The sequence below is a fragment of the Caretta caretta genome, chromosome 5 (genome assembly GCF_965140235.1).
Source record: "Caretta caretta isolate rCarCar2 chromosome 5, rCarCar1.hap1, whole genome shotgun sequence".
NCBI classification, from domain to species: domain Eukaryota; kingdom Metazoa; phylum Chordata; order Testudines; family Cheloniidae; genus Caretta; species Caretta caretta.
Window position 1 is genome coordinate 45,056,926 of NC_134210.1, and position 18,702 is coordinate 45,075,627.

Here is an 18,702-nt window from a genome sequence, read left to right on the forward strand (position 1 = left end):
ATTGACAGCTAATTTTATTTTTGTAGCATTTTCTAGCATAACCATGAAAGTTTCACAAAGGAGATCCCAGCAGTTTTGAACTTTAATAACTTTCTGTACTAAACTATCATAATCCAGTTCCCCACTAGAATAGCACAATCATAAATACGGCCTCACTACATAGACTTCCAAGTGAATCTGCCATAGGTAATCACACACTCAAAAATAAAAATAAGACAACTAGAGATATGCTGGAAAACTGTATGACTACTTTACGTAGGGTTTGTTGCTGTGATTGTACTCCACATTTCTTTACTAATCTTATTGCCACAAGCTGTTCTGCGTCCGTCAAAATCTTTTTCATGAGTAATGGATAATATTATACCAAAGAAGGCAAAGGCTCTCAAGTGGTTAGGGTAGTTCAAAAACTTTGGGGCAACACAGAGATCCCTGATATTAAAAAAAGTTTTGAAGTCAATTATTTTTCAAAACACAGTTCTTGAAGTTTGAGCCTGCCATAATGTATCTTCTCCTAAAACACTGGACTACGTTGTTGTTGTTTTTTAAATCCACTTACAGACTTTTAGTTGTGTTTCACATCATTCTGAATAATTTTGAATAGAGTCTTTTATTAGGAAATGTCTTGCCAAGGTAAAAAAAAAAATCCCCAAACATACCCAGGTAAGGCACACAAGAGGCTGAAATGCAAAGATCAGTTTCTGTCAACTGTTGAATTCACTAGAGTTGCATAGCTCTAACCAGGGCAGAACTTGGTATTGTTTTAGGAGTTTTACATTCATAGGAGTTGTACAAAACTCCAGAACCTGAAGAACATTGGGCAGTTTCCAGTGGTTCTGATTCTGATTTCACTTACACCAGCTTTACACTGGCATAACTCTACTAAATTCAGCTGAGTTATTCCCAATTTACACTAAAGGTCAGTCAAATCAGAAGCAGGCCCAATAAATATGTCACAATAAACTGGTTACTTTTGGAGACTAAATTTCAGCATTTTGGGGCAATTATGCCACCTTTGGGTGCCCTGCCACTCTACTCCATTGTTTTCATGTCAGAAAATGCAGATCTACCTTTCGTTGAGATGAGGGCGGCTTCACTCTGTTCACTTGTCCCAGATGAGTTGGCAGCTCTCACATAGAAGAAATAATTCACATTGGGCTGCAGATTAACTTGCAGTTCAGGCTTTTTTATTCCAGCAACAGATCTAGAAAAATTCAACAATTTTTACAATTGAAAATGCATACTAAAACTATCATGCTCAAATTAAAATGATCTCTTATACAAACAGCTAAGCCATTTTAGCTACATAATATTGTACTCGGATATTACAGTGATGGGCACTGTAGAAAAACCTGAGGTTGGATGGAAGCATAGACAGACCGACCGACCTTCTTTTCTTCAGATTACAGATGGATTTTGCCTTTTACCTATGACATTTTCCCTCGTTTTACTGGCCTATTCCTTTAAAATGACTTGAGTCTCTACTGCCTTGCACCTTATATAGTTATTTACACCTATGTAAATCAGGTGTAAAATTCAACTAATCTGATTTAGTTGCATTTTACACCCACTTTGTGCTCAGATTGCGCAGATGGAAGTAAGTATACAAAGTGCAAGGCAGTGGAGAATCAGGACCCCTAATTTTCATTGATCTTCCCAGTAAAGCCTCCATGTTGCCAGATGAACAAGTTAAACAAATAGAACCGTCAATAAATACAGCTGCAGATGAGAACACATGGCTGGTATGACTGGGCTACTTAAATACAGATTTCAACTGTGAGTGAAAGATACCACCTTTTGAATATACATGAAAACCACACATATCTTATTGAGGGCTCTGATTTCACACATCATTCAGCAAAAAAGACCTGGCTTCCCCTCCCTAATTTTGCAGTGCACTTTAACTGGCTAGCTTTGCAAGAAACAACAGTAGGAGAACTGCCTTGGCACAGTGTCCTACTTTGATTAATCCTGCCCTTTATGATTCCTCAAAAGCTCCTGCCTTCATATCTTTGACAGCTGGTGCCATTACACACTCCAGGAAAACAGAGAATCAGCACTCACTCGAGCTACTTCACAGACACTTTGAAGTGACCTTGAAGGCACCTGGGTTGCCTGGAAAAATAGGAACTTTACTTTTTATTTTGATGGAAACATATGGGCTGAATTTAACATTTTCTCACTTTCTGGGTCCATATTTTCAGAGTCCCATAGAATGCACGTACACCATTGTATGCACAAAACCTGTATCCGAGTGCCCAGCTAGCAGGTACCTGCACAGATTAGGTAACTTTGCCCACAAGTACCAGTCTGTACATGCCATACAGTTACCCAGTTTTCAAATGTAAGTGTAGGTTGTTGTCTGCAATGTGCACATCCGTGTGCACATTTTGGGTCAAATTCTGCCCCCTTCTGCATGTCTGTTCCTTCACAATGGAACCACATGGTTCTGTTGTACAAGGAGGAGCTGGATGTGGGGGACCCTAGCTCCGAACAAGACCGCTGTGTGCCAGCTTATGGAAGGTGGGAGGAGAGAGAGTTGGGGATCACCACAGCACAGAACCTCCTTCTCTCTGCTTGCTGTTTCGCGTCTAGATAAAAAAAAAAAAGAAGAAAAGAAAAGGCTCTGCAACATTTCTGAAACATGGAGAAGAGGATTCCTCCCACCCTGGCTCCAACTGTGCATCTCCCCAGCACATAGTCTGACGATTTAGACGAGCTGCTCGGTGTCTGAATATTGGACAGATGAAAATGGTTCCTCCAGGGGAAATGATAGAAACTCCCTCACTTGGGACAGTTAAAATGAGACCAGAATAGTCTCACTACAACAATTACTGCTCCTGCACCGACAGGGAGATGGAACTAGATTAGCCAATGAGTCTTTACCATCTCTAATTTCTACGATCCCACAGTATGTTTGACAGGCAAATGCAGTTTGCTACATAAGTCCATTATTACTAATGTATGGAAACTGTTTTTCTGCAGATGTCCCACCAGAGAGCAGTACAAACTGAAGAATGATCAGTGCTCTTCCACTAGGATTTTCACATGCACATCTGAGCCTTGTTTATCAGTATGAGCAAAATCTCGCAGTCCTTACACGTTCCTCATGAAGGCAAAACTCCCTTTAACTTCAAAAGGAGCTTTATGTCCATAAAGATTGCAGGATTGCACTCTATCTGCAATTTATTTCACTTCTCCATTGTATGCGTTTTACAGTGTCTTTTGTCATGAAAAATTTTAGAAAAAAATCATTATGTCCTTCAAAGATGAGTGAACTTCAAAGGGTTGGGGGTTTTAAGCTCATCAGGACTAAGCCAAACCTCATTACAGAAATAAGCATGCAAATCCCAAAAGAGATGCAGTAAATGCAGAATCAGGTAACCCAAAATTGATGGAGATTGACAGATTGTGTCACTATCACGTAAGTGACAAAGACCCTGATTCAACAAGGCACTTTAGCATGTGCCTGCCTTTAAGCAGGTGAATAATCATATTGGTGGATTATCCCAGAAAGGTTTTGTGGGAGAAGTGTGACTAGAGGAGGGATGACTATAGAGAGGAGAGTCTCATAGAGGAGAAAGACTGGTCTGAGTATAGGAGGAACATGGAAAAAAGCATGATGAGCGTACAAGAAGAATACAAAAGAAGCACTTTGGAGGCAGGCTAAAGTAGAATAAAAGAAGCAAGGAAGGAGAGACAGCCAAGACTCATGCAGGAATGGAGTTTTACAAAGCTTTGAAACAAGTTGTCCACACTTACTTAAACTGGGAAGATAGCCTGGGACACTCTATAATGTCCTTGATACCCCAATAGTTTTTGCAGGTGAAGTCATTTTTCATAGTTCTCCATTAAAAGTTCTGTGATAGAAGCAGAACACACTGGAAAGGAGCCATTTTGCTCAAGTAGTTAAAAGAATGAGTAGTTAAAAATAGAGCTACAAGGAGACATATAGAAAACTGCTTGTCCTAATGAATGGGCAAAATCTCTCAAGCAGAGATTTCCTCTGCAGAATGCCTTCCTGTTTTCCCTAAGAGATGCCACAAAAGTCACTGCCCTACCATGAAAACAGGTGGTGTCCTTTCCCCCCATTGCAGAATAGTTATATCATAACATTTGAGATGGCTTCTTAGCCTAACCAAAGGCTGTGCAACACGTCCATCTGAGTAGAGAGGGGAGCAAACTGCAACATTCACATCCTGAGTCAGAGCCAAACGCAGGGGCGTTGAGAGCTGTGGTGTGTGTTCAGAGTAGGATCAGCCAACCAGTTCAGACTGGGATGTCCTCCAAGTCTGAGGATACTTGAATTTCGGCTTTGGGCCCATCGCAATATGAGAGCGCAATATTTTACCTACAGCGCAGATTTCATAGCAGCACAAAAGTGTCTGGACTCAGAATGGACCTCTCAGTAAAACAGTGATCAGGTTTGCCAGTAAAGTATTGTGCTCAGTAACCTATTTTAGCTAGCTTTAAGCTTCCTAAGAATACGAGCCCATCAATTTTATCTGAGATTAAGGCGTAAAAAATATCCCTGCTGGTGCCAACTGATGAAAGAGGATAAGCCAACAAGATGGACATTCATTTGCAACACTCAGTTAATTTCAGCCAGCTTCAGACTCACAACAAGCTGAGTCCCAAACAAGAAATGTCTTTGAATGCCTTGCCTTTTGGTCTGGCTGCTGGGGGAAGGGATGAGGTGGAAAACTGAACCAATGACACCCCCTTCCCCCCCCCCCCCCTCCGAGCCATAGGCAATCACTTTTGTTGGTTATGCTTTAGGTCAGCCCTCTAGTCAGTAATACAAACTTTAGAGTGAAAAAGGCATGATTACTGCCTCGTTTATGTGAGTATAAGGCAAGTATGTGGGAAGGGAATCAGCATTGTTAACATCCTGATGGTGCTATGGGAAAAGCCTGTTCCATTTCCAAGTACCTGTGATAAACTGTGATGCTAGATCACCCTTAATCTGGCAAAAACCATTGAACCCTGTAATTTCTGTCATGGAAGGAAGGGAAATCAATCTAACAAAATATGCTGAGTGTTCTGTTATATACTTGCTGTTTAAAATATGCCTGCACATTTTACAGACAATTGGAAATGTAAAAAGATAATTGTATTGTCAAAGCACGACATAACCTGGCCCTTTTCCAAGAGGTTTCTTTAGGTTGCATACTATTGCTACAAAACCTTTGACAAAAAGTACAGGGCATTAAAAGCAAAGGAACACAAGACGCTTGATGTTTTTTTCATTTTCTCTTTTGCTCCTGTTTAGAATGAGAAATCTAAGTCTCAAAGCCAGTGTCCAAATTTCAGGTATTATATTTAACAGTAACACTATTTGACTTTAAGCAGGAAGGAGTTACATTTTTCTTCACATTTAAATTGGTGAACAAAATTGTGTCACCTGACTGATGTAGCTCAATGCTCAGAAATTACCTAGGACACTGGAGATTTTCCTGAGTCATGAGAAATCTGATTTGTAGTTGTTTTTTGTTTTCATTCACACAACAATTATATCCCATTGGTTCCCATCTATTTCAATAAATAGAATAAATTCTAAAGGGGTACTTTCAAATACAGTGTAAGCCAATGGATGACTTACATATGTTAAAGTGTTCAGAAAACCCTCTGTATTTTAAATAGTTATTTTCCCTTTCAAACAATCCACCAATGAAACCCAACATCTAGAGCTGTGCTGACATCCTTGATATCTGTGGTGGGAGCTGAATGCACACATTTTGCAAGTATAGCACCTCACAGTATATCTGAAGACAGTACCGGGCTCTTCTTCAGTGAGTGCATGCAAATCATTTAGGCCCAATTTTTTTTACAAGCATTGCTTAATCTTGAATGGCTGTTTTGGGATGCTCATCTTGAGCCACCTTGGGCTGTCCGAGGTTCTGAGCACCTACAGCTGCCATTCACTTCAGTGGCAGATGCAACTTCTCAGCATACACAAGTTTTCACAATGTCTCTACAGCACTGTTTGACACTGGACAACATTGTTATATCATTCCCAGACCTATTTGCTCGATGGAGACCGTACTTCTGAGAGTGGCCTCAAGCAAAGCAGTCCATTCTCTCCTAGGCTAGCATTCCTGCCAGTAGATAGGTATAGTATTGCATAGATACCTGAAGGTTCTAGTTGGCATCAGGATGCCAGCTGAAATCCAGCACAGATCAGTGGTGCTGAGAGAAAGTTTTGCCAGTAGGTGGTCTATGTGAAAGGAGTTGGTGGTCTCAATCCAGTTCCTACTGGACAGGTGTCCATGTAACCAAATCATATTGGCAAGGCAATGGGCAAGGATGCTTGCCCTGCTATTCTACGCACAGATGGAAGATTTCAGTCTCTAGGGGTGTCAAACTCACACTGATCACATTAAATTCACTCAGGAAAACACAAACACAATTATTTACACTTCTTATGAATTCACAACATATTAATTTCTGTGTCTCAGGTTTCTCACAGTTTCTATCTGAACAGCCCACACAGCTAGTCCCAGGACTATATTTCTCAATATTTTCCATCTTCCACCCACAGCTCCGTTGACTTCTCCACCCAGAAAAAGCGGAACTGTGAGAAAACAGCAGAGGTGTAGAAATCAAAAGAAATATTTCAAGCCCACTTACCCTGGAAAAGGATTAAAGAAAAGCAAGGATGTGTGAGGAGGAGCTCCATGAGTTTACACACAGCCAGTAGGAAATCTTCAGCCACCACAATAGCAAGGTTAGGGACTGATTGTTGTCAGAGGACTAAAAAGGTTCTGCACTAAATCATCCCTCATGCAGGTGAAAAGTTGAAAGGGGGGGACATTTGAGGAGAAAATCTCTGTGCCAATTTCTTTGCAGAGATTCCCCCAAACTCTCCCACTGGGGAGTGGGGATTGTCTCCACAGGAAAGGGTGTGGTCCTGTGCACATACCTGGTGGATCTCCTGGAACCTCCAGGAGGCCACAACTATTTGCATGTAAGCCCTGTATCCTTGCACCTGATCCAACCCCCTGTGGTACATTGGAGACCCCTCCTTTTCTGTGGTGGCTCCCCAAAAGGATATATGCAGAGAAGTTTATGTAGCCTAGGACCATATTACCTTTTCCTGGCAAGTTCCATATACCAGCAGGAGTGTGCAATTTGCATCCTCTACCCCCCAACTTGCCCACTACTTCCCATGTCTCCTCCCTCATTCTCTGCTCCCTCCACCATGCCCAGGCCACCCCAGCAGTTGTATTAACTATCCATTGGATCCCTATTGGTGCTGCAGAAGCCCCTTTCAAGGGAAATCCAAGAGGCAGGCACTAGATGGGGAGTCTCTGGGCTTCATGGAGCTGGAGCAAAACAGGATGGGACTAGAGATACAGGTTCACTGTGTAAATGGCCTGTGCCTGGCATATCCCCAAGATCTGTGGTGTCTGTCAAACGTACTCCCTGTTTGCTTTTATGGAGGTTCCCCATGCCTCCAATGGAAAAATTCAGAGGAAACTGTAGGGGAGTCCCACAAAGTTTCCTGGACCCTACTGTTATGTGACCATATACTCACCAACCCTCATCAGGCCACTTATTATTTGGGCTATGTGCAAAAAAAAATATTGCCAGAGGAACATCCTACTTTAGTACAGAGCATTTTCCAGTTTAGTCTTTTTTTCCTGACTTTTGTGAAAATAAATGGCGGTTTTCTTAGGTTAGAAACTATTATATCAAAGGAGGCAAAAACCTTTCTGAAAAATTGGGAAAATCTCGCTGGAGCAATTTTGACAAATTTCATTTTTTGTTCTTTCTGAAATTTCACTCTGGTCACAGTGAAAAGCTATTTTCTACCACAGAAAGGCCAAAATATCAATCTGATTCAGTAATATATAGACTCATGAACATTTCAGATTTTGCACAGACATACTTGACAATGAGGGTCAGTCAATTCTATCATTTTGTAGGCACAGTTATCTTCACACAAGCAAACTGCTCCCTGAACTTATTTTGCTCACCGATGACAGAAAACTGAACATTTTCAGCTTTGCTGTTGAGCAAAATAAAGGCTACTCCAATTAATTGTAAGTAAACTTGTATTGTATAGTCAGGAGCAATCACATTTTGCCTAACTGAAGACAACATTGGCAGGAATTCAAGGTCCTCATAAAATGTGTATGAAACTGAGCACACTGCAGCTGCCTGCATACAAGGGACAGCCATGCAGAACTCCTGTTCAGATTAAGACAAAGCATCTTGTGCTGGCACATTTAGTCTTTGCAGGCCTCAAACTCCCTATTTAAAGATCAGAAGGAGCCATGGTCTACATTGCAGAGTTCTGGGGGCTGCATTTGGCACATAGGTACTGACTTTTTTTGCAGGCTATTTAAATATTCTTTTAAAATGTATTTATCAGATTTGTTTTTCCTTTTCCTTAGAGACTATCACCAACCGCCTCTGTGTGTCACCTAATTCATTTCTTTTAAGAACAATTAAACTATTCCCCCAAACGCCTTTGGGCAATGGGATCTTCCCTCTGTATAAACCTCCATCTTCCTTACTGTCCCTGCATCATGTGGGGTTGGAAGGTCATTGGGACCTGGGGGTTTTTCTCATTCTCTCTGTTGCCATCCTTTGGGCAGGTACAAGAGGATAGAAAATATACTGATCAGTTATGGGGAACACACACTGAAGTCAGTGCAGTCTGGGACAGTGCTTATGTCACTGGAACCTGTCTATTACCCTCACCTGACCAATATGAGCCTGGATATGGATGATGACAACATATATACTCAGCGGCATTATTACTGTGTTTGAAGTGACCGATGGTAAGCCGAGCTGGGTGGGAAATGGTTTTGCCATCCCACGAACATTTGATATTTCAAAAATGGACCCATTCCATATCAGGATGAAACAAAGACCCTTTGAAGCGTTTTGGTGAAAAACCAGAGAGAAATAGCTAGAGCAGTCACTTGGGACATCAGCTACCCATCAAGTGCTTGCTCTGCCTGATTCAGACCACGGACTTGAACCTGGGTCTCTGACATGCCAGGTGAGTGACCTTCTCACTGGACTATTCTGGGGTGGATCTCACTCCTCACCTCCTGAAATTCCATCCTGGACTTGAGAAACTTCTCCCAAAAGTTCAGCCAAAAGCAGTACAAAACGTTTTGGTTTCAACAAATTAGAATTTCCTGACCAAAAAAAAAAAATGTGTCAAAAAATTCCAAACCAGCTCCAATCCAAGAGTTGGTTTGTGTTAGTGTGTGGGAGCCTTTTTTGGGGTGGGATAGGAAATGTTATTTATTAGTGATGATTAATTATTATTTATTTTCCTAGGATAAATTGTTAAAAAGTTGCATGCACTCACAATTTGGATACGCCTATTATTGTGATTTTTAGAGTACATGCATTATTAATTATTATTTGCATTGCAAGAATATCCATAATCTGAACCTACTCAAGATCTGGGGCCCCATTGTTCTGGGTGCTGCACAAATACATAGCAAGCTAGATCCCTGCCCTGAGGATCTTACAATTCAAGTTTTTTTGATATAGCAAGATGATTTCCACAGACAGATCCCTGTGCCAGCACAGAGCCCGATTGAAATTACCAGGCATTCCACCCACACAGAACTCATTGATGGATCAGGTCTTAGGAAAGCTTACAATCTAATTGTAAATCTTACAATTTAACACAGGAAAGCTCCATACCAATAGCGTACTAATACTTGTGATGTGTTTAAGAAATCACACGAATGAATCCTTCTGCTACGCTCTAGTAATGAACCAGCACAACAGATTTTCAGGTCTCTTAATTATTTTTTTTTAAACAAACATACAGACTTCCTAGCCCCTGCCCTTTCCTGTGCAGTACAAGTGCACTGGTTCTGCTGGGAGGGGAGGAGGAGGAGGAGGAGGCGGGAGGGCTCCATAGCTGAAGAAGAGAAGGTAGAATTTGCCCCTTAATGTCTTTTATTTCCCAACTGAGGACTAGCTCAATGGAAGTTTTTCCTGAGTAAAGACTGCTTACAGACTTCAGGTTTGGGGCTGAAGTAAATGGTTCATTAGTTTAGCAGAATAAAATGATGATATTTCTAGTTTCCCCGCATCTAACCTCAGAGATTAGCATCTGGCCCAGAAGCTGATTTTTCTTCCTTATGTAATTCAAGACAAACAGAATAATCTCTTATATAATAATCCATGATCTGGAAAGTGCTCCTTAATTTCTCTTTAATCTCATCTATCCACATTTCAAACCTTAGGGACTGACCTGAGACCCTCTCCTTCAGGAGAGTACTGTCTGCAGTACTCCAGTGTGAAAGACTTTGTTGCTTCGGGGTTGGCTGTGCTCCATCGGATGACGGCAGTGTCCCAACACACAGTACAGTCTTCTGCCTTTAGTAAGGGGGTAGAGGGTGCTGTGAACACAATGATGTGTTAGCTGTACTATGAAGCAATTGCAATGTATATGCTAGGCAGATTGAAATGAAAAGACAACCACAAAATGCACATGTCACCAATCCTAAAAAAACCAATAAACTGAATTAGCATAGAAAGATCATTTTTCCTCAGATGGAAATAATGTGTGTGGAAACAACTGTAAACAACAACACTACAATAATGTTCTCCCGTTATCTTTTTTTTTTTGGGGGGGGGGGGGGAGAGGACACTTTACTTTACCCATCTCAAAGGCACAGCTTCCACCAAGTGGTCTCAATAATACTTGGTGCTTTATAAATATTATTTCATTATGAAGCATGTAAATATCATCATCATATTTTACCAATAGGGAAATTGAATAATCCTTCTCATCCTGCAGAGTTTAAATGATCTGCCAAAAGTCATCCAGCAAAGTAAATTTCAGAACATGGATTAGAACACAGGCCTCCTAAACCTATGCCAAATCTGCTAGATCACAGTGCCTCCGAAGCAAGTCACAAACTCTGATCGTCATCTGTCAAATGAAGCTAATACATAATACTTATCTAATTACTTGCCATTATTATAATGTATTATTCGTATCACCATAGTGCCTAGAATCCCCAGTTAAGATCAGAGCCTCTGTGTGCTAGGTGCTGTACATACACATAATAAGAGAAACCCTCCCACCCCCCAAAAGAAGTTACAATTTAAATAGACAAGACAGAAAAAAGGTGGGGAAAAGTAAGTATCATCAGCATCATCCCCATTTTACAGATGGGAAACTGAGGTATGGAGTGACTGAGCGACTTTCCCAAAGTCACACAGTGAATGTGTGACAGTGTCAGAAATTGAACTAATATCATTCCATTCCAATGCCTCAAGTACAAGTCATGATTGGGGACATTTTAAATTCTGTGTTTTCTCAAATTTCACATATGGTAAATACATTGCTGTCATTTTACAGGTAGGGAAACTATTTGACTTGCCTATTATCTAGTGGATGGAATCAGTGAAACACTTCTCTACATTTCTAATAGCATTGTCTGGTTAATACCGTCTCAGGAACTGAGATCTAATCTTTAAATGTCAAAATATACCTACCAGTTCTAAAAGTGGATTTGTGACTTGGTAAGCTACATCCTGTATAGTTCACAGCCATGACCCACACACCATAATAGCGATCTGGCTCCAGGTCTTCCAAAATGCAGTAACTCTCCTTCACTGTAACTCTGTATTCTTCCACCAGGGCTAGTACAAGCATACACATACAGGTCATTAGAGAAATGCACACCTGTTAGAAACAATTTGTATGGTTTAGGGTCTCTTATATAGACCAATATGTAAACAGGAGTCGATCATATCAGGGCTTGTATACAATATGCCTAACACTTGCCACAAAAATATGGTCAAGAAGGAACTAAATGAGTTCTGCAGAGTAAGGAGATAATTTATTTGTGGGCACCAGGGGTGCTGAAACTAGGGATGCTGTAGCACCCCCTGGCTTGAAGTGGTTTCCATCATTTACAGGGCTTACAGTTTTGGCTCTCAGTTTTGGCTCAATGGCTCTCAGCACCCGCACTGTACAAATTGTTCCAACGCCACTGCTGGGCACCATCAAATGTAATTGCCATTTGGCCTTTTATTGCACACTGCATTTCTGGAGCTAGCTAGGCACTCCCTCGGCTAATTAACATGGAGGTATTCTAGCTCTTAAATTGCTTTAACTCTTTACCATTCACTCTCAAATAAAATGTTAGAAAAGCAAAGTTAAGTTACAAAGGGATTACTACAGGCAAATATGCTAAGTTCTTCTTGGAAGGCATTGAGTAGAGATGGCTGAGAAACAGAGGGGGGGGGGGGTTACTGTAGGAAATTTAGACAAAAATGACTTTTTGTTTGTTTGTTTTCCACAGAAAATTTAGACTTTTTGGCAATGTATCACAAACCAATATATTTCCAGTGAAAATGGTGCTGCAGTGCCTCACAGGAGTTGTAGTATGGGTGCCTTACGCTCCCGTTCTTCCCTGTGGGCTGCTTTCTGGGTGGACAACTCCTTCTCCACTCTTAGTAAAGGCGTGAATCATAGGAATCCCTGTCTGTGGTGTATCATGGGAGATACAGTCCAACCAGAGAGCCTGGCCTATAAAGGAGAACGGAAGTGTAAAACACCCAGATTAAAATTCCCATGAGGCACTGTGGCAGTATTTTGAAAAGAAAAATCTTAGCTTTTGGGCAAAATTGAAAACCCTTTGGTTGGGGGCATTTGTTTTTTCAATTACATATTGAAATTTTCTCCTGAAAGTAGAGACAAGATGGGTGAGGGAATATATTTTATTGGCCCAACTTCCGTTGGGGGGGGGGGGGAGAAGAAGCTTTCAAGCTATACAGAGCTCTTCCTCTTCTGCAGAGATCTGTGTAGCTCAAAAGCATGTCTCTCTCTCTCCCTCTCCAACAAAAGTTGAGCCAAAAAAATATATTACCTCACCCACCTTGCCTCTCTAATATCCTGGGACCAGCATGGCTACAACACCATGCCTGAAAGCAGACATTTTCTTTGGAAGATTTTGTTTAATTGGAAATCCAATTTTCCACTGAAAAAAATTCTGACAAACTCTTAGACCAGCCCTAGTGCTGAGTGCCATCAGCTCCCACTGAAGTCAAGCAGAGAACAGAGCACTCAATACTTTGAGGGACTGGACCCCAAATTTTTAGTAATACCTCAGTTGTGAATCTTGGCTTCATTTCGGTCTTGTGTAACTAAATCTCTCAGAAAGGAATTTAACTCGCTACACATCTTACAAATAATGCTGAAGCAACATTCAAATACTTTAAAGAATTCTTATTACTAGTCTGGTTTTTTACTATACAAACTGCTTTATTGCACTTCAAATTCACATATTTAAAAAGTAAAATGTTTTGTTCCATTTTGAAAAATCTGCACCTGTGTGTTGAAATGTTGCATTTTTGCTGAGTTCTTCCTGCTTTGTTACCATCGAACACATATTTCCAACTTGGGAGCCTAAATCCAGACCCCTAAATCCATAATCAGGCACCTGATTTTTGGAGGTGGAGATCTGTATCTGCAGCTCCCATAAACACAAATAGGCACTACAGGAGCTCATCACCTCTGAAAATTAAGGAACCTAAATATGGGTTTAAGTGCCTAACATTAAGCACTCAAGTTGAAATGTTTTGGCTAAAATATTTAGCTATTATTCTATTTTTTAAAAAACTTAACTCACGTTCTCCTCAGTTATCTGTCCTTACTATTGTTAATATTAACTCTTCGGGGTCAGTCATATTGTGCTCTTCCCTTTCATGTAGCAATAGCTCAGCCACGTCTTTTAAGGATCATTTTAGATATAATTTTATTTGAGATGCTGAACTAATGTTGGTGAGATGCGGGTTCAGTCACATACCACTTTGATCTTTGTTCGGTTGAGGTTCCTCCATGCAATACACCTGGAAGCAATCAATGACGTCCCCTTCACTCACAGTCCAATAGACTGCAATTGATGTGCTTGTAGCCGAGTTTGGTTCCTGAGGTAGCAATTTTGGAGTCTGTGGAACTGGAAGACAGACCTTGGTAGTTATTTATACTGCTTGTATTGAACCACACCAACTCCAGCTATGCATGTCATGAGGCAACCAGATGGTTTATTTTCCCTTAACTATGAATACTTGAGATGACAGCCAGTTAAGGATTCATTAAAATAAAAAATAGGGGGACTATTTCAAATAACTGAATAAGGACAATAAAGACGTAATTTTAGGCCAATAAGTTCATATCAATTAGGGATGGGTGAATCAACTGCTAGGAGTGAAATTCGCTGTCTGATTCACTACTCCCATACAATTCCACTGATCTGAGTGGGGTTGGCATAGGTGCAGAGGCTGACAGAAGTTAGCCCAATATTTGTCAAATAGTAAAAATATCAGTGCTATCCAGCTAGGTGAATATTCAGCCCATACGCAGCTACCAGTCTCTAATGGTCCATCTTCTCAGCAGCAGCAATTCCCAGGCTTATGAGTGTTCAGCTAGTTGTTGCTACATGAGTACCAATGAACTCCTCCTCAGACAGCATGCCACAACCAGCAGCATGTGAGCCGCTGGCCTACCTTCACCTCTTCCAAACCTCCCATGAGGCACCCAGAGAGACACAATGACAGTTCTTGGTAGGCTCAAGGATTGAAGCCAAACCCTGAGTCCAAGAGGAGCCAGGCACAAGGCTTCCAACGCCTGGAAGGGCTAAATACAGATTATCAGGCTAGGCAGAGGCAACAGTTATACCTGCAGAGGAGTATGTTTGGATCATATGCATATTTGGAGGCCAGAGTATCATCCAGTTGGTAGGACCCCAGATAAAATAATCCTAAACCCAAATACTGAATTGATCACCAAGGCCTAATACTATCAGATGAAGGCAGGTAAGATTTTTGTTCCCTAAGATGGTGTAGAGCTTCCTAGCTCTACAGGTGCAGATTTTCCTTTTCTGCACAACTGCATCTAGTCAGAATCAGAACTTCTCAGCAGCTAATGATAATATCCCATCTTGTCCATTCTTTTCTTAAAAAAAAAAAAAAAAAGACCATCACACAGGTCTACAATCTGTGATGCAGACAATATTATTCCAGCATTAGAGGCATGATGTAAATGATGTCCTTGTGGGGTTGGGAAAACCAGGGAATGGTAAAGTGGGTCCTTCCCCACCAGCTCAGAGTCCAGTCAGCCTTAGGAGTGCCCGTGTCACTAACTTGCTTTCTCCCAATCTAGATATTAATAGATAGAGGCAGCCTGGGTCTGCCCTTTGGTGATATGGGAACCCGCGTTCCACCATTGAGTCCTGTGATAGCTTTAAGTTTTAAAGGTACCAGGTATGTACTGCAGTGTAGCAAAATCCTTCCTTCCCCTGTCCTTTCCCCATGAGGACTATTAATCTTAATAGAAGAGAGTGAGTCCATGTGCTCAGGCATCTACTACTTTGTAGTGCACTCTGAGGCATAAATTCTGCTGAAGCCTCAAAGTGCCTCTTATAATTTAAACTGTCAGATCAGAAAGTCCAGCAGGAGGGTTACTGTTGTCGGTTGCACTGTATTAGAGAGGGAAGCAGGCTGCCTCTTGGGAGAGCCTATTTTCGCTGAACTGCCCTGGCAGCCTGGGTCTGCCCTGAACAGAGAGATTATAACAGGACAGCACCTCCTGAACAGGAGACCAACCAAAAAGGCGAGTGAAACACGTGTTCATAGGAAATACTACACTAGAGCTAGTTAGTGGGAAGTGGAAGGGAAAGCAGGATTGGATGTACCCCACTGCCAGCCAAGGGAGCCAGGTTTCAGAGGCAGGATTGGATGTACCCCACTGCCAGCCAAGGGCAGAAAGAGTTAATAAGATTCCTTGGAATCTAGGAAAAGTACCTGCCATACCATGAAGACATTGTACAGTCTGTCAGTTCTAGAGGGAGGGGTGACAGCTGGGCAATAGGTCTTTAGAAGAAAGGATGTGAACTATGGGAGAGGCCATTGCTCCCAGAGAGGAACAGACTCTGCTTGGACCCGATGCTAAGTGGGCTCTGCCCTCCAGGGCTCAGAACTTAACAGCATGAAGAGTGAGAGACTGTGTGGAGTCTCACTATTGTTGAACTGTTCCTTGGATGTCCAGAGATGTTTTGTGGGAAGATAATCCTTTCAGGGAGTAGACATAGAACTCTGCTTGAGCTCTGCAAGGCTGCCATACTTTGATTTTGAACCCTATATCATCTGACACCTTGTGACCTGATTGGGGATGCCACAAAGTCCTCTAAGATTTGCATAAACCTCAGATAAGCAGTCAAAATAGAACCAGCCCTCATGAGATTGTTGTTTTTCAGGATTATGAGTCAATGGAAGACAAAACCATATCTCAACATTAAATAGTCTGATTGCACCGAACAAAAATATACACTGTTTTTTCATTTACCTAGTAAATTTCCATGTTACATGGATTCTATAAAGATCCAAGCAGAAAACTTTTGCTCTTTTCAGTTCTCTTCAGACTAATGATGATGATGATCGCCTGTGTCATTAACAAAGTAGATGCTGATGCTAGCTGTTTTCCTGTGGTTTATACAGAGAGCTACTGTAAGATTACATCTGCCTGTCATTGAAAAATTCATCCCTTTAGTTGCTAAAAGCAAACCAGATTTGGGGTTTTTTATTGCATCTAGAAGAGTCTGTCTTCTAATAGTGTCCAGTGGGGAAATTGTTGTGGGTTTTCAGAAGACTTGTATGGGAACCAGAATTCCCATTTAATGGGAAATCATGCAATTTTGAAATTTGTTTCTGTTCCAAATTAGAATGAAAACAACAAAATTCAAAATTCCCCAAACAATGAATTTTTTTGAAAAATTGTTGTTTCAAGTCAATCAAAACATTTAGTTGATATTGAAATGAAAATTTTTGATTTAATACAAACTTTATTTTTTATAATATAGAATAAATTTCAAATTGAAAAGTCATTTCAAAATAGAATATTGATATGTTCCCTTCAGAAAATGTTGAAATGGAATGTACTGACATTATCAAAATGCTTCATGTCGAGGCTTTTTTCCTGAGATAAAATTTAATCAAAACTGACAAGATTCCAGGGAAAGTTTCAGTTTCAATGAAATGGAATTTTCCAATGGAAAAATAATCCATAAAAAAATTTCTACTAGCTCTAGTTTTCAGTGGCATGAAAACGAAGCCAAACGTATAGCATTCCATGGAGGGGTTTTCATAAGGTCAGTGTAACGCGGAGAATGGTCAGTTTCCCCCTCCTTTCATAGTACCCCTGGCAGAAAGTTGCAATCAATGGAAGTGCTTGAGTCAAACAGTAACCTGATTTAAACAGCAGGGGCTGGTGGCAGGTTTTTATCAGTGACATGTCCTTGACTTTGGAATTTGTTCCCTCCTTTTTTCCCTGACAGATTTGATTACATTCTGGGTATGCTGCAAGGTTAATCTATGTCCCCAGGCTTTTACTGAGAGAGTGGGTTAAGTGAAGGGATGAATGGGGAGAAGAAAATTACTGGGTGGGAAGCTCTTAGGGATGCTGAGTGGCTTGAAGGGGAGAATTTTCTGATGTGGTGAAAAGGCTCTGAAAAAAACAACCACCCTATTTTTGCTATTTTATTAACCATTCAGCACCTAGAGAGAGAGAGAGAGAGAGAGAGAAAGTGCAGTGGATGAGAGGACTTCAAAGATCAAAATCTGAGGAAATTTTATTTCAGTATCAGTGCACCGACACAGAAGTGGAAGAAGTATGGTCCAGGAGTTATGGCACCTAGGACTGGGAAGACTCTGGTTCAATTCCCTGCTCTGTGACAGGCTTCCTGTCTGACATTGGGCAAGTCACTTAGCCTCTCTGTGGCTCAGTTCCCCAACTGTAAAATGGGTATAATAGCACTTCCCTACCTCTCAGGGGCATTGAGAGCAGAACTGGATGAATACATTTTTCAGCTAGCTGGCTGAAAAAAAAAATCGGAGAAAAAAATTTGCTTTGAATTAACCTGAAACAAAAATGTTCTGGTGATTTGAAAAACTCGAAAATATTTGGTTTTGTTTTCAACTGAAAGAATTTGGTAAATTCAGCATGAATTTGCTAAATTTTTAGTCAACCTGAATGTGTGTTTTTGGCAAATACTCTACTTGCAAAGATAAATCGATAAAGACTGTGAGGCACAGTCACAGATGGTATAGTAATGGACTTCATATAAGTACCTTAAATAGATAGAATAGAGTGATGCAGCAGAGGTGAGCAATGCAAAAGTCGGAGAAGAGACAGCGCAAAAAGGAGGATTAGACAGGAAGAGAAAGGGGCTAGACTGCATAGGGAGCTAAGGGAGAGTTTTAAAAGGTATGGAGGAAAAGAAAAAAGAGGAAGAGATGATATCTTATGTTTATATAGCACATTTAGTTTCAAGGGAATGTAAGGATACAGTGCAGAAGAGCAAGGGAAAAGACTATGTGGAGGAAAAAGGGAAGGAGAGAAATATAGGAAGGGGCTGGCTGGGTTATTGGGAACTGGAAATGGAAGCTAGAGCCACTCACCCCTAGTTTGTCAGTGCAAATCCAGCTCTGGTTGGATGTGCGGTTTGGTTTTGATTGGACACGGTGGTTAAAGCAGATCAAAATAGGAGGGGGAGTTCAGCAACTTTAGGAAGCTAACTTGTTTTTAATCCAAATGTTTGTGGCAAGCAAACACAAAACAAAGGCAAAGCAAATCTGTTGCATCATTTACCTCCTGGCTGTTGGCTGGCAGCCAGAGTAGGAAGGTGGGACTCACCTGCTGGATTGGAAGGG

General features: G+C 41.1%; 1 protein-coding gene across 1 annotated transcript in view; it reads right to left on the bottom strand.

Moving 5' to 3' along the window:
- CMYA5 (cardiomyopathy associated 5) overlaps nucleotides 1–18,702 on the bottom strand; it is a 58,945-nt gene that overhangs the window by 14,038 nt on the left and 26,205 nt on the right. Inside the window, exons 7-10 of the mRNA XM_075128512.1 lie at nucleotides 13,803–13,952; nucleotides 11,485–11,631; nucleotides 10,232–10,379; nucleotides 1,068–1,201 (exon numbers count right to left, since the gene is read on the bottom strand). Coding sequence (XP_074984613.1) covers nucleotides 1,068–1,201; nucleotides 10,232–10,379; nucleotides 11,485–11,631; nucleotides 13,803–13,952 — 579 coding nt within the window. The remainder of the gene's footprint in view (nucleotides 1–1,067; nucleotides 1,202–10,231; nucleotides 10,380–11,484; nucleotides 11,632–13,802; nucleotides 13,953–18,702) is intronic.